Here is a 16,716-nt window from a genome sequence, read left to right on the forward strand (position 1 = left end):
TTTACACCATGCTCCGAGAGCCACTTGGGGTCCGGTGTAGACTGAGGCGGGGGTCAGGGGGTATGTACTGGTGCGGGTGGTTGTAAGGAGGAGGTGGGGGAGGCAGCGGGGGCTGGTGGCCATCGGTGCCATGGGAGCAGTCCGGCGAGCGCACCGGGGTGGACATGGCTGACTGGCTGAGCTGGTGGTGGCTGTGGTGGTGATGCTGGTAGTGGTGGTGAGTGGGCGTTTGGCTGAGGAAGGCCTCCATGCGTCCGTGGCCGCTGTTGTCGAGCATGATGACCTTAACGATCTGCTGACACTGGATGAGTGTCTCGGGCCGCAGATCAGCCATGCTGACAGCCGACTGCTGCTGGTGCTGCTGGAGGTGGAGGTGATGGGCAGGGGTGCTTGCCGCTGACTGCAACTGCGGGTGCTGAGGTGGAGGCGCCGGCCCATGGGTTAGCCCCTCGGGCCCCTGCTGGAAAAGCAGCTCCCCCCGGTGGTTAAGAAGGGCCAAACTCTCGGGACTCCGAGCCGTGCTGCTGCTGCTGCTGAGCTGGTACGTCTGAAGCCTGTTGTGAATTGACACCTAGTTTAGAAAACAGCCAAGAGAACAGCATCAAATGTTATAAAACTGGTTCCTCCTCTACAATCCGTCAAGCCCTCTTATTTTTTGGGGGTGGGGGGGGGGGGGACGGGGGACGGGCGGGGGGTGGTGGTGGTAAACGCACAGCACACACACACACAGGGCATGCGTGGGGGCTTAGGTGTTGGGGGTCGGTGGAGGTGTAAAATCATTGTGACTACTGCACACTCCCCTCCCTCCACCCCTACAGGTACTGGGACAGTGTATACTGGATGCTGGGAACACCAGTGTGTGTGACTGGGGTCGGGAGGAAAGTGATGGGGAATGGGGATAAGAGATTTGGTGCGACGCTACAGAAGGGGCCCGGTGGTTCCAAAGGGGACACTGAGGGCCCCTGTGTCTCCCTTCCAAACCACTGTGTGGCGCTATGGTGACAGCGGACAAAAGGAGACTAGAGGGGTCGGGGTAACCAGAACATAGACGGAGGTCATACGAAGAAGAGGAGGGTGGAAGGAGAGGAGGTGAGCAGACTGACAACCACAGACGTCCACAGGCAACACTCATCAGAATGCAAACCTCCCTATGTCACATTTATTTCAACTCTCTATTTTCTGTAGATACTTTCCTTCCCTCAAAGAGTACTTTCTGCTGTCTGTCTTCCTTTTATTATATCTTTCTTTAATTCTTTATATGTCTCTATTGTAGGGAACTTTTCCAAATCACCTTACACTGCATTACGTTTGGCCAAAACAAAAATATAGGGAGTATCATAAAAATTCACAGAATGAGCACAAACTGAAATGCATATAATGTGTAGTGGACAAAAGTTATGTGAAAATTGTAAGCAACAACAGCAGATCAGGGATGCCGATTTTATATTTGTCGCAAGCTAATGTCTAGGGTTAGCATAGTGTTTGTCACCTTTAACAAGGTAAAGTATAAGTTAAATTATTGGTCGATATAACTAAATGTATTTCAATTCAAATTTAAAGTAGACAACTCTCACTGCTAGTAGAGAATTTACTAGTCCCAAGTCTATAGATCTGCTATGTACTGTAAGTTTGCAGACTTTCTAACGCCTTACTTTCAAGCAGTCATAGTAGTTCGAAACATCTTAGCTTTAAATTCACTTTAACATACTGTGAGTGTGTCAATCAGAATATAGTTTCCCAGAAAAACTCTTCACAATGGTGACTGTGTGAAAAAGGTCAACGGTAATTCACCTGCAATATAATAGACTTTTAATGTGAAGTATCTGAGGTAAGAAAGGACTTACAGCGGTGTTCACTCATTCTCTTACCGGAGCCGATGTAACTCTTGTGTGAACGAACTCTATTAACATTTGCTCCTATTCAATCTGCCAACCACTATTTCTCTTTGACGACTTGGCACATATACTTAAGAGTACAGTATCAATGAGCTCTGAAGCACTTTAGATAAAGAATGAAGGATTTTGCTGACTTTCTGGTGCCTTTCAAAAGTTTGATGTCTAAATAGAAAGAATACAGTTTTTCCACAGATGACCAAAGGAATTATAGTGCTGGATATAAACATTTCCTTCAAAATGTTCAATTACATTAATAGATTTGGTTAGTTTGGTTGGTAAAAAGCAGCAAAAAACTAACCTTTCCTTTCTGATTAATGTGTCCGAAATCACTACCCAGTTATTATATAGTGCACTGTATTTATTTTTAGTGTCCAAATTCTGAGTGTGGGATTTATGCACTAATGTACTTTGTACCACTCCCCTCAAAAATGCCCACAATGGAATGAAAAATATGTATTACTATAAGTACACATGTACACATAAGTAAATACAGTGCATAGGGAGTGATTTTCGACAAAGCTAAAGTAAATACGCCCAACCAAGAAATAGATTTAGCACATAACTGTAAAATCACAGCTTGTCATTCTTACATTTCTGTTTGCGTATGGATTAAACTAAATAGATATAACATGTTATTTCAGAAGTGCTGATAGCTTAGGACAGAGTCGAGCTAGCTGTTTCTCCTCTAGTCTTTGCTATGCTAATCTTCTCCTGACTCTACCTCCATATTTGACAGCTTGGTGAGTGTATTGATGTTCTCATCCAACTCTCACAAGAAAGCAAATACGCATATTTCAAAAAATGACATCTTTAGGCTGTCAATGAATGCAATGTCAATCCAATGACACATTAGTAGGAGCTATTCCTGTTAAAATTCACTTCTTTTTTTATTTTATTTTTTTTTGGCTGACTGTGATTAATAAAATAATAAAATATGTATGTCTACACAACAAGGAAAAAGGACTTTTTTGTTAGGATGACAAGTGCATCAAAAAAAGCAATGATCATTGACAAAGTTTTATTGATTTGCAATAGTCTCAATATAAGTGACCACCGCAGCATTAAAGTCGGAATCTTCTTTTTCTTTTATTCAGATGCATTATAGTCCTTTGGTTACAAAACCTACTGTACATGTGATTTAGACTGTCGAGGCCACGAGGAGGTGCATCGTTAGCAGAATTGGTTGCATCTGAAGAGAGTTTTCAAAGGGCTCCTAATTGCAACAGTCTTTGTTTGCTGATTGCTTTCTTTGTGTTTGGTTTTGCTTTTCGCGTCAAAAAAACCAACAATCCACACATCTGTTCAAACATGTCGTCATCATCATGTCACTGGTATTGCTGACTGACATCCATTACCATGACTGTGTCTTCAAGGGTGTAGATTTGAAAAGTGAGGGGGACATATAAATGACACCCTTGACTATCTTAGGCCACGTCCACACGTACCAAATCAATCTCCCTGGCATCATTTCAAGAATATATGCGTCCAAACGGATCCACTTGTAAATGACTCAACACGCTACTTCACATCACAGGCCTATAGGTGGCACTGTTTCTGCTACAGAAATTCACCAAAAATGGAGAAGAAGAGGCGGAGCATGCGCATAAAGCTCGCAGGCTGTATACAAACAGACAGTAGAAGAAGAAACCAAACACAAGAAGAAGACGACGAAAATGGCTAGTGCAAGGAAACCAGAAACTACACAAGCGTGTAGTCCGCCATTGTTGTTGTTATTATGAGACGTCGTAGCGGGATAAGAGGTCGAAGGCTAGAGGTCGACGGGTGTGGCGATGACATCATCGATATGCAAGTATGCGGCTTTGCCGTCGAATTTTTTCACCCTGGGACCAGGTTTCAAAAAAGTGCATCTTCAGGCATTGCGTTTACAGGATTCGTTTGGACGATCGGCCAAAACGATGCAAAACATGTGCGTTTGCAGCAAAAAGCGTTTCCGTGTGGATGGCCACTTAGTAACTGCATATTGTTACTGAGGGAGAGAGTACAATCTCAACACCTCACTATCAGTTTCTGCTGATAATAAAAGCCTGCAGTGGGATTGTGCATGCCCCTAGTATAAGCAGGATTCTCGGTGTGGCCCTCCTGCTCTCCAAGATAAATGTGTTTCGACAGCTAACGGCTCCCCACCAGCCACTGACATTTACTGCAGGCTGCACGGTAGAGGGGAAGACGGCTGGTGAAGGTAGCTCAGACAACCATGAAGACTGGCCTCTATCATAGCTCCCAATAGACCTTTTTCACGGCAGACATGTTGACATGTCATAGTAGGATACAGGTGTATTCAAAACCATTAATGATGGCTGCATTCCACTTAGGAGAGGCCCTGGTATTGGCCATGCTGACTCACTGGAATAGCTTACTGGGACACTTGAGCCATCGTTAAGGTTATCAATTTCAGCCATGCTTTTCCTACTATGACAAGTCAAAATGTCTGCTGTGAAAAAGGTCCATTATGAGGACCCAAAGGCTGCTAACAGAGAGAGCCATTGTGTTCAGAAAAATGAGCAGATATTCCTTTGCACAATACTAAAAAAAAAAACATTTAATTTTTATGTCTTTCAAATGTCTCTAGTGCAGCAAGGAATTCATGCTCGCTCTGCTGTAATTATTGTCATTCTACAAGCATTTGTGGCTTTGAGAATGAAATAGCTCTAAACCATTTTCAGTGTTATGTATATGCAATTACTTTTGCTCTAACCAGCACCTGAGTACGGATTTACAGCCTAACATAATACCAGTGAGCTGTGTGGAATTAAACAGCCACTGAGTGTCAAATTGACCCTGTGTTATTTGGTTTTTCACTCCAGCCCCTCAACTCAACAGCCGAAATGACTGGGTAAAGGTCATCAGATGCCACTAGAAAAGTAATTGCAAAGCCCCATGGGTACTGTAGTTCAGCCTGCTATGCTGCTTGCACGAAATGTTTGCACAAGACGTTTTCCCTCCGAGATCTGGCAGAGGGGTGGGGAGGTGACGTCTCCGGGTCAAATGAGCGTTAAATTTATCCACCCGCATCTCACTGTGTTAATTAAGGTCTTGGTGCTGCATGGGGTAACACACAGTATACTGTATGCATTCTGCACGTGTCCTCAGCTACTTTTAGCAATGATGGCTTTCTTTTTTTTTTTTTCATCAAAAGAGTCACAATTTCTGCCTGAGCTTGTGAAACTAATTACAACCTATTCCTTTTTAGGCTTACAGATGTTTAAGCCTCAGAGTCTGATGCATTTTCTGTGCGTTGAACCTATTTTGACTGTGACTATGACTTTATTAATTTCCCCAAACCCACCATCTTTAATTTGTGTATGGCAAAGGGGTACTTTTATCTAATATTAAGTTTGGTTGGGTTACCTCACATGCCCGCAGCACTTTACTCAGCAACATTCGTTCTCTCATCCACTCTTCACCCACTCTTGCTTGACGCCTCTAGCCCAACAGATATGACTAGTCCTGGGGTTTCATCCTATCTCATCCTACCTTGATCATGAGACTGAACTGACTTACCTGTTTTTTGGGACTTGGCCCTATCACTAAGCACTTACCTCCACTGCGTTGTGTCCACTTCTGTCATCTATCTCCTGGTTTCCTGGACAGAGGAAAAAAATAGAGGGAAAAGGGATACAAGTGGCAGCAAAATGTCTGTGTTAAACTGTATTTTTAATTTCTTTATCTTTTATTGCATATTAAAATGTTTTAGGAGCAAGAAATACACCTTAAAATAAGGCACTTTATATCATTTCATCCCTCACCCTAAAGGCTATGCATTTAAGATTTGTTAAACTGCAGCACCCTACGTTTTAAAGTAAAAGATTTGTTTTTCATCAATTCATATAAACAGCAGAGGTTCAACTTTTGTTTTAACAGCAGGTAAATTAATGCAATTGAGGACAAGGTCTTAGCAGTAGGTTTTAAAATTAAAAAGCAACGGTGTACACACACTCACACACACACACCTGATGGGGAGCCCTGTTTGCCACGCAGCTCTAGCTGTGTGTCGTTGTTCTTTACTGAGTGCGTCTTGGCTCCCTGCTGCTTTTCCAGCTCCCCTGCAGAGAACAGAAGACAAATAATCACCATAGAATCACCATGACATGAGAAAAATGTAGATAGATAGACAGGTAGGTCTTGATGGATAAGAGTTGCAATATTAACCAGCATAATTCTACAATTTACCACACACACACACACACACACACACACACACACACACACACACACACACACACACCCCTCCCACTCTCTAATCTCAAAACACAACTTGCCATCTCTCTAATTACAATTCACACTTGATGGTAATTGCATGTCATTTCCAATCATGATGACTAAATGTTGTTTGTCTCCAACACTGCACTGCATTCTAATTCTGAACTGCAAAACTGCCCACTGCGACCTTAAGGGTGCAGTACCCAATTTCCTCTGATTCATTTTGTTGCAAATGTGACAAAAAATTGACAAACTAACAGAAAGTGTCCTGTTTTGTAGTTTATCTCAGATGAAGCTATCAATAAACCGTAGAAACGCTTTATTTTACAGGTCGGCATTTTCCCCAATGATTTAAATGGAGAAGTTCTGTCAAGGATGTAATTTGTATATTACATAGTTGTTTCCGAATTTGTATATACCTCAATGTACTACAGGGTAATTGACCAAAGGTACACTTAGGTCTACAGACTAAAGTATGAGCAAAGGAAACATAAATACCGAACATTATGTAATTATGTGAAATGCTAGGTTTTTTTTGCATTAGTGTAGGACTGAATTAAAATGATCAATTCCATTCGGACTTTTACTCATTATAAAGATCCAAATGCAGGAAAAAATGCACCTCCATATAAACAGATATTGTAATTTCTCCTTCCTATTTCAAAGAAGGAAAGCCCAGACATAATTGAACCATGCCAATATGCCATCAATACAAAACCCATAGAGGGAAGAGGATGATGTGGTGTTTTTCTGTTTTTCAAATTGTGCTCCTATGTTATGCCTTGAGAAAAACGTTTGTGCTGTTTTTATGTCTTTAAACAAATATGTCTCAACATGAGTTCTTATATGTGTGTGTGCGTTGGTTATTATGTGTTTTTGTGCACGGTAACGTTCTCCTTGTTCCTCTCTACTGAGAGAAATAACTTCCGTCTGTCAACCATTGCCTGTCTCCATATGTTGTTGCCTGCTCCCCGGGCTGCTGGCCCTCCCTCTCTGTGAAGGGTAATGCAGTTGCGTCAAATCCCAGCAGGGATTCTCTCTTTGATGCCCACTGGCAGGAGCCAGGCTCTGGATACTCCGGTTGTCTATGTGGGTCAAAGTATGTGCATGTCTTATTGTCTGGAGAATTTCATATGCATGCAGACCCAAACAACCCAGATGCCTGGCAGCTTTCAGGAACACTGGCCTCCTTTCACCTCCAATTAACTGCCCTACTGCAAGTCTGTTTGAGCAGCAGTGCACCAAAGGAAACAAAATGCAAAATTCATTTTGCACCTACACAAGTTGGCAAATAATAATAATAATAATACAAAACAAAGGATGGCTTCTGACTCATGCGTATTATCCGTGGACCTATTGCTTCCCATACAGAGTATCTAAGAATCCACAGTAGTCTCCCACTTTCCAAGATGTGAGATTATTGATTTTCTCCAAAAATTCGATGCTGGTTGCATTGCAATGGGAAGAAATACACACAGACATTTCATTTGATAGACACAAGCCAACACATGCACAGAGAATGAGGATCATTCTGATTTAATAAATCCAAATGTTCAAAGCATTTACTACAAATATTAACAATTATATGTATGTTCTTTTGGCCTTCTTTATGTCACATATATCCATCATTTTCCACTTTGTATTTGGCAGCCTCCAGTCTATGTGCCTCCAGTCTTCCATTGTCTTATCAAGGGAAGTACCATATAAAGACAGACACTTACACTCAATGCGTATCTGCTCCATCTCTGACACCTCCGCGATTGATTCCTTCAGGTCTTCTACAAACTTGAGCAACTCCTCAGCACTTTGGGCACAGAAGTTAAGTACCTGCTTCTTGTCTGAGCCAAAAGGTGAGAGGATGGTGATGCCATGAGGATAGTCTGGGGAGCACAGAGGATATTGAGATGTTGAGACAAGAGTAACAAGTGAAATTGTAAGAACTGTTTGCAAGATATTAGCAGGCGTAATACTACAGGCATGTTGTATCAAAATGCCTTAATATTCAGATATGTAAACTAATTTTGTTGTCCTTTTAGGGATAATTTTATTTACTTAGCAAATGTGGAATGAAGGGAGTTTGGGTAATTACATTTTTAAAACGTGCAAAGGCATGATTAATGTCAATATTTTCTACGTGACCAACTAAGCCCAGGATGATGCGAACATGAATATAATTTAAAAAAGTAGCGATAATAGCAATAACTTATTTCATATACAGCCATAACTCATATACCCCTTGTTCATTTCAACATGGGGGTACTTTTCCCTGTTTTGTAACGTTCCCAAGCATTGGGTGTTTTATGTTTTTCATGGCACCTGTCTGCAGGGAAGACATCATGACTTACATTCATTTTCAAACAGGTGAAACTGCATGCCAAGTAGGCCCATAGCTTTGCAGAAAGTGTAGGCTGCAGAACTCTTTTTCTTTGGACAAAGCTTCAAGATCTGCAGACAATGTAAAAACAATAAGAAACCAGAGTAGTACCAATTTTGAATGACAGGTGAACCCATTAAATGACTTTGTTCAGTGTTCTGAACACTTCTGAAATCTTTTTGATTGTCACTGAGATTTCCATATGACAGAACAAACTCAAAGACAGCTCAGAAAAAATATATATATATATATATATATATATATATATATATATATATATATATATATATATATATATATATAATATATAAATATATTCAAAGAGCAGATAGAGTTAACATTAATGTATGTTTACAAGCTTCAAAGTGTTTCAGATTGTGCGCTAGTGCTCTATGAAAAACAACACCTTGGCGAGCTTATTTCCCGATGTATGATTTTTCATCAAATGACCTTCCAGATCGAGAAAGATGAGGCAAATCTGTTTTGCAGCGCTACTGTGGGGCATAATTTACCAGGCGAACAGTATTAAACCAATACATCACATTGGCACTTTAAACACTTCTTGACATGTTCAGGCTGCTAGAACAGGGGCCAAATTCAAAGTAAAGTCCCCATCAATTCAATTTCGCAGTAAAATCTTTCAAAGACAATTTCTGCCCCGCTTTCAAAGCTGTCGGGAGAAAACGTCTCGCTGGAATATATCGCACCGCTGACTTTTAGTGCCAAATGAACAGAATTCCACTGTGATGTCGGTAGATGACTTCTTTCACCTCTCACTTCAAAATCGGTCTTTCAACCTCCTTTTCCTGTTTCCTGTGTCCAATTACTTTTATGCTTTAGCAGAACAAGTAGTTGGGGAATAGTAATGTTGCTTTTTCTTAGGCTGTTTTTTTTTTTGCAGTGAGATCAACATTTGAGATAATTAAGAGAGTAGTAAAAATGCTTATAAGCGCGTTCATTTTGACCAACATTAAACCTTAGATAATTCTCCAATCTACACGACTTTGGACCAAATTAACAACTTCTCTGTGCTCCAAAGGATACACAACTTTATTACTAGCCCTTTAAGGTGCTCTGCAGGGGACAGATCTTTGCTTATGAGTGCACTGCACAAGTACATTTGCTACTATCAATAATTAAAAGAAAGGGCCAGAGAGGCCCGGGTTATGAAACAACATAAAGGAAGAGAGGGAGCTCACAGTCGAAGTAGGTGCATTGCAGCTGTCACAACAAAATACGCAGCTTTAAAGATTGACTGTGTGCAGCAGAAACAACCATTTTAGAGGTGGTTTGAAAGACACTGTAAACAACATATACATGACAAATATGTGAATTATTACACTGAATCTCTTTTTCATACTTACTACAATGAGATCATTGAAGAGGAAGACTTCTCTCTGGTGTGCTGCCTGTTTTTGGGCCTTGTTGACATCGGTCACCTCAAAAAGTCGACTACAGCACACCAGTCTTCTATGAGGGACAGAGAGAACCTGCAGAGGAAGACATCCAGGTAAACAGAGATTCAATCACTCAGAGGAGGAGTCTTGTCTGAGAGGCTTTAAAGTCATTCAAGACTAAATGAAGAGATAGAAGATAAAGGGGACACTTCCCCCTCAGAGAAACTAGGGAAAGAGTACTGTGAAACGGGGATACTTTTAATGAAATGACTTTTGGCTGGAGTACTACACATTATTCACTGGGGTTAAAAGCTGAGAACAAAACCCATTAAACACAGTTTGCTGAGACAAATTAGTGACATGAAGACTAGTCTCGCTTTGCCAGACCATCTTCACGCTGCGGAGCGGAGGAGGGTCTGGCGAGTCCACACAGCATTCCGGGATGGGAGAGAAACGTGCTCTGGTTTATTGACATTTCTTTAAACCAATCACAATCGTCATGGGTGGCGTTAAGCTCCGCACAGAGCCACTGCAAAATAGTCGTGCGAGACAAAACTCAGATTGGACAGATAGTCTAGCTAGCTGTCTGGATTTACCCTGCAGAGATCTGAGGAGCAGTTAACCATAGTCCTCATAAATCCACCGGAGTTTAAAATTCCAACACAAAGAAAGCTGAAGGAAATGGAAATCGGCAAAAATACATTTCCTGCGGCACCGGAGCAATCCTGGAAGTGAAACGTCAAGGATTTAGACTACATGAAGACTGACAAAAGAGTCTTAAAAAAACATCAATTAGAGAAACAGATGAGACTGTGTGTTGTTTCAAGATAGACAGATCTCCAAATCCTGTGTTCCCCTCAAAATTACATATACAGTTGTTTATTGTTATATTGTTTTATGTGAAGCACTTGATTTTTATCTATGATGAGCACTCTATAAATGCATGTTACTTACTTACCTACATAAGCATAAATGCAGGTTTACACTACAAGATTCTCTACTTTTCTGTGCTGGCAGTTTCAAATTCAAGAGGTTTCACACCTCTTTCTGTGAACTAGATTCCATGTGAGCAAACAACAAATTTCATCTTGGTGTATGTACAAAATGAAATTTATGAAGACATGTTTGGTGATGCTGGATCCACCTACATCTAGTAGTCCTTTAAAAGAGATGTTCTGCCATAAGTCGCTCAAACAAAACTTTAAGAGTTGTCGAATTGAGTGTTGTTGTTTTTTTGCAATATACGCTGTTTATTTATTTACTCTGACACCACACCAAATCGGATTAGCAAAGGTGGCAACGGTACATTTGAAGGTCTATTGTAAAGGTTTTTTTTAACAAAATGCTGCAGTTGTGTTGTTAGAGGCCTGTCTTCTCCTCTTGGACTTAAGTGCTTTTCCCGTTTAAGCAGATTACACTACAAAAATGGCGGGGACTGACCTAATCATGTTCTCGCCCCTTGACACTCTTGTCTCTATGTCGTATCACTGCAGGAATCCAAACTGCAGCTGAATGACTGTCAGTTGACGTGGAGTTGATCCCCTCTTTATGAAAAAATAGAAATATACATCGCTTCTGTTCAGTTTTCTCTGCATTTCCCAATTTTTATTCCCTCTGCTCCCTGTGGACTATTTTCAATGCAGCGAGTACACACAAAGCCTCTCCCTCTCCCTCCCTCCCTCTCTCTCCCTCTCTCCCTCTCTCCTCTCTCTCTCTCTCTCTCTCTCTCTCTCATCACTGCAGGGTCTACAGACTCCCGCCCAGCTGGCCACAGCCGGCCTTCTTTCTCATTACACTAATGTCAGAAACATGTAAAGACATCATTAGTTTGAAATGCCTCTTGCCTGTTAAAAAAATAATAATAATAATACAGTCCTTCCCTGATGGGATCATTAAGAAACAGTGTTGCAGGAGAGAGTTAAGTTATACAATTAACAAATGAATTGTATAACAAAAGAAAAATCTCAAATCCATATCAAATATTTAAGGACATTGTAGGTGTTTGAAAGTGCTCATATTATGCTCATTTTCAGGTTCATAATTGTATTTAGAGGTTGTACCAGAATAGGTTTATGTGGTTTAATTTTCAGAAAACACCATATATTTGTTAAACTGCACATTGCTGCAGCACCTCTTTTCACCCTGTGTGTTGAGCTCTCTGTTTTAGCTACAGAGTGAGGCATCTCACTTCTGTTCCATCTTTGCTGGGAGTCGCACATGCGCAGTAAGTACTGCTAGCTAGTCAGTTGCAGAGTATGAGGGAGTGCCATGCTAGCAGCTAGGCGAGCATTATAACGTGTGCTACAAAGTGATGCACGTTCGTTACAGAAGTAAAGGCTGGACTACAATAGAGCTGTTTGGAGCAGTTGGTGAACAGTGTTTTCTCTGGAAGATGGTAAGTCCCTTTGGGGTGGACTTTGGGCTTTTTCACTTTGTAAACCTATGACATGCACATACATATATATAGCACAATAAAGGAAAGGGGAAAAGCCAAAAAGCATAATATGAGCACTTGAAGTGTTTGTTCATCAAATCATCAAATATTTACCAAGCAAACTCCTATTATCGGAAAAAAATCATTCTAATGTGGGCTACTCCCTCTTAGCATACCTGTAATATGTTTTATATCCACAATAAAGTGACTCTGACACTTGCTGTTATAGTATTTCTAAGGAAGAAACTTTATCTAAGTCTTTTTATGGTACACAGCTGGACAGCTCCCATGGGCAGGAATAGTCACATCCTGTCACAACAATCCATCATTGTTTTGGCTATGACAACAGTCCCCTTGTCATCCTATGGCTACTCATCCATCACTGAGAGACACTTAAAGGCACAAGCCAAAAAAAAGACGGCGGCAATCTTTTCAATGTCATAGTTTCAATGTCATTCCTAAAGTTAACAGGAATTAAGGGAAATTAAATGTAAAACTAAAAGTAAATTAAAGTTCGAAAAATACTGAAGGCATGCTAAATGTAACCGACTCTAACTAGCTTTGATAATTGGGTACTATTTTTCAAGCTGCTATCATCTCATCACTATCTAAATTAACTTCCTATTTCAAAAACGTTTCTTGTATAAACTATGGAACTTAAGTACCAAGAGGATCCAGACACTGGAATAAGCTCACTCTGTGTATTCTGAGAAACCAAATCAGCAACTTTATAAATAATATATATATATATATATATATATATATATATATATATTCATAAATAAAGGATTGAAACACCTTGGTGCACTGATAAGATTAAAAAAGAATTCCCTGAACTGTTGAATCATTTTAAAAAGCCTTCCAGTGTTATGAGTGGGCACACACAGCACATTCCCACATGAAACAGTGTAACAAATCAATTATAAAGCTAAATATGTCTGCCTCTGACTTGTTAAGTCTAAAGCACATAAAACTTTCCACAGAAATATTCACACGGCGAATGAAAACAATAGCCAAAAGTCGATGTGAGCATTTTCATCTCTGTAGTTGACTTTTAACTAAAGGCCATTCCAGTGTTAGGTTCAACCACTTACATGATGCTACTCGTTTGCACTGACCAAGCCTTTTAACCTTAAATAGTTTAAAAAAGACTTTAATGATATCGGTGGTTAATGACGTATCTAGCTGGAGTAATGACCTGAGGTAATGATCGTGCTGCTGATGAGACATTTAATGGCTAATAAATGTGCTCCGATAACACAGCTAAGGCTAGGTGAAAGTGATAAGGCTTTGACTAATGAGTAGTGACTTGGCATGGAGTAAGCAAACAGTGTGTGTGTGTGTGTGTGTGTGTGTGTGTGTAATCATTCATGTTTTTGTGTGCGATTTATCCTGCCTTCTACTATTTGAGCAAGCCAAGAAGATTATAAGTGTGTTGTAAAAAAACAAACAAAAAACAATTGTGTAATGGAAAATGTGTTTTATATCCATATCAAACAACTGGTGAAGTTCCAGGTATCAATTACTGTACCAATAACTCAACCCCATCATGGAAGCTGTTTAAGTTACCTCTAAGTGTGCGTGTCCTGTAATGCACTTTGTCTACCTTTGCAAGGCCTTGAGAATAAGGACATTTTTGGAAAGTGATGACATTTCCTCACTTCTTCTTTAGTCCTGGTTTTAGAGTTAAAGCTGCTCTAATCAATATTTCTTTATATGAAAATGAATCAAATGAATATGTATAATGTAAAAGTGGTTGCTTGTAGTGATATACCCATTGAAATTATTACCAGACTCTGCTGTTCATCTCTAACTTGACATGCCAGATGGTTCAACCATCTGGGAAGCCATCATTGTAAACTGTTTGGAAAAGGGCAGGCACTTTCAAAATACCTGGCAGGTGATTGGATGAACTGTCTGTCACGTCCGCGATTGTTGTTTTGAACAAACCGTCGTGGTCACATGGAGCACGTTCGTCACACACACCGTAACCATGCTCCAAACTGCTAGTAGCTCCTGACAGGACAATGATTGGTTGAACCGCTGGTTGTTTGGACACAAACACATTACTTGAAACCCAACAAGATGGACTTCCGTGTGATGTGTGCTTCCGTGATATTGTGAGAATCCAGCTGTCGTGCACTGTGAACTTTGTTTTTGTTTCACTCTCACATACTTTCTAGATGCCGTTTTCAGCAAAAAAATACTCTTATAAACCAAGTGGACTCTACCTGCCCAGCACCAGACAGCAGAAAGACAAAGTTAGTGACTAGCTGGTAAACATGAATGTGAACAAGAGCCAAATATTTCCCTCAGGAGTTGGTTGTAACCAAAAACAGCTTAAAGAGAGTGAATATTAGATTTGCATTCAACCACGGGGCTAAGTTAACAATAAGTCTGTTGTTGTTTGTTGTGTTTACTACTTGTTGCGCTGTCCCAAGTGGCAAAATACATCAACTAATGCAGCTTTAAGGTTAAAGCTATAGTGCGTAGTTTCTGTCTCCCCCATAGGAATTCTAAGTAATGACAACAAAACTGTCGGCGCGTCCACATGATACAAGCCTTCTGTGATTGTGCACCCCCCCACCCCTCCTCCACGCTGTTGCTTGTAACCAAGGAGGACACAGAGGATTAAAAAAACATGATGGACTCTTCAGAAGAGGTAATTATCTTCACTTGAGTTTCTGTACGCGAAAGTCACTGGACGACACAATCTTCTGAACATAGCCATACTGAGAAATACAGAGAGAGTTGTGGAACTGAATGTCTTAATTAGCTTTGTAGCAACTCATTTGGCAATGGCTTCAATGTAACGGACGTTCATTAATATCCAGAAGTTAAGCATTAAAGCTTTAATATGGTTTCAGTCAAAGTTGACTGATATAGGTATAGAACAAAGGTGTGTCTGTGTGTCCTTACGGTTTTCATGCCTACGATGGACTGCTCAACCTTGGAGACGTAGGTGACGTGGTCTTCGTTGGAGCGTAACTCCCTCTGTTGTATTCTTTCGTAGATTCCCACCACCATGTCTCTGGGGATGTCTGCTCCATCATCCACTCCTAAGAAATAGAAATGTGGAAATAGCCTGATTACACACTAGTATACATCACAGGGTGGTTGCTTTAAATTTACCAGACATTCATGTCCATCAGAAGGAATATGGAGTGACTGCTGTTTTAACAGTGGTAGAGAAGCCTTAGTGTGTCTACTCTGGCTTAAATACAGCAGGGTATGTGTCCATGCCACAGGATGAGATGCACACAAACGTGTATATACAACATGGCTGTATACATACAATATTGTTCTGACACTAAGCCTCGTTATTTGACTTGCAAAGAGTGGAAGAAAATTCAATATTCATCTGTCCCTCTTTGACTTTCTGTCTTTCACTGTCTCCATTAAGTAATGACAAAAGGCACTGTGAAAGGAGGTTAATTGGCAAGTGAAAGGTTAACACCCAGAGAAGATTTTCTGTCTGGAACACAGTGCAGTTCAAGGCCGTGGCATTTCGATGCAGGTAGCGCTGCATGTCATTAGGCTGAAAGGTTGCACTCGAGATGCTCCCCATTATATCTTGCCAGCTGTACCGCGCTGTGTGCTACATTGAGTTTTCAATGGGGCAGGATGTGTTTGGAGAAAATGAAGCCGCCACAAGTGATGGCGCTGACAGTGAGGCACCCTGGGACACCGCTGAGACATCGCTCCACATTATGGAGTCAGAGGGAGTGAAGGAGATGTCCAGGGGGAAATATGTGTAAAGTGTCAGATAAATAAGTGACTTTTTTTGCTGAATGTCTCTTTAAATTGTTCTGCCACTTCCCATGCACTTTTCGTGACTTCACTGCTTTCTATCTCTTTGCATGGCGATTACAGTTGGTCGGTACACCACCACCAGACTGATATATCTCAACAATTTTTTTTTTTTTTGCAGGCTTCCATGGTCCCCAGATGATAAATTTGACAAATAATCCCCTGACTGATTTCCTTTAGCGCCACTTGTGGTTTTGAATGAAATCTCTCGACAACTATTGGATGGATTGTGATGCAATTTATGTTTCCGTAACGATTATGGGGACATTGGTGATCCCTTAGCTTTTCATGTAGCGCCATCACTGGGTCAAAGATTCAATTTGTTTAATACATTGGTTTATGACTAAATACAAAAGGCAAAACTGACATTCCCATCAGCATCATGTACTTTGTTGCTTAGTGCTAATTAGGAACAGCTAAACTTAGAGGGTGAAGATGATAAATGTCCTTTTTGACTCTCGCTTCGGATAAGGAAAAACTCCTAACTAACAGGGCAAAAACTAGAATGTCCATTGACTCTGGTTTTACCTATGGTTCACCTGTAGCATCAGCTATTCGTCTTCTCTTTCCCAGTATCCTTGTCTT

At 40.7% G+C, this 16,716-nt stretch overlaps 1 protein-coding gene across 1 annotated transcript in view; it reads right to left on the reverse strand.

The window, feature by feature from the left end:
• Window positions 1-470: 470 nt before the first annotated feature.
• The window catches only part of iqsec3a (IQ motif and Sec7 domain ArfGEF 3a), a 79,627-nt gene continuing 63,381 nt past the window's right edge, over window positions 471-16,716 (reverse strand). Inside the window, exons 8-14 of the mRNA XM_028570961.1 lie at window positions 15,241-15,380; window positions 9,855-9,980; window positions 8,462-8,561; window positions 7,838-7,996; window positions 5,867-5,959; window positions 5,456-5,499; window positions 471-554 (exon numbers count right to left, since the gene is read on the reverse strand). Coding sequence (XP_028426762.1) covers window positions 486-554; window positions 5,456-5,499; window positions 5,867-5,959; window positions 7,838-7,996; window positions 8,462-8,561; window positions 9,855-9,980; window positions 15,241-15,380 — 731 coding nt within the window. The 3' untranslated portion in view covers window positions 471-485. The remainder of the gene's footprint in view (window positions 555-5,455; window positions 5,500-5,866; window positions 5,960-7,837; window positions 7,997-8,461; window positions 8,562-9,854; window positions 9,981-15,240; window positions 15,381-16,716) is intronic.

Source organism: Perca flavescens, chromosome 23 (assembly GCF_004354835.1).
Source record: "Perca flavescens isolate YP-PL-M2 chromosome 23, PFLA_1.0, whole genome shotgun sequence".
In the NCBI taxonomy this organism is placed as follows: Eukaryota; Metazoa; Chordata; class Actinopteri; order Perciformes; family Percidae; genus Perca; species Perca flavescens.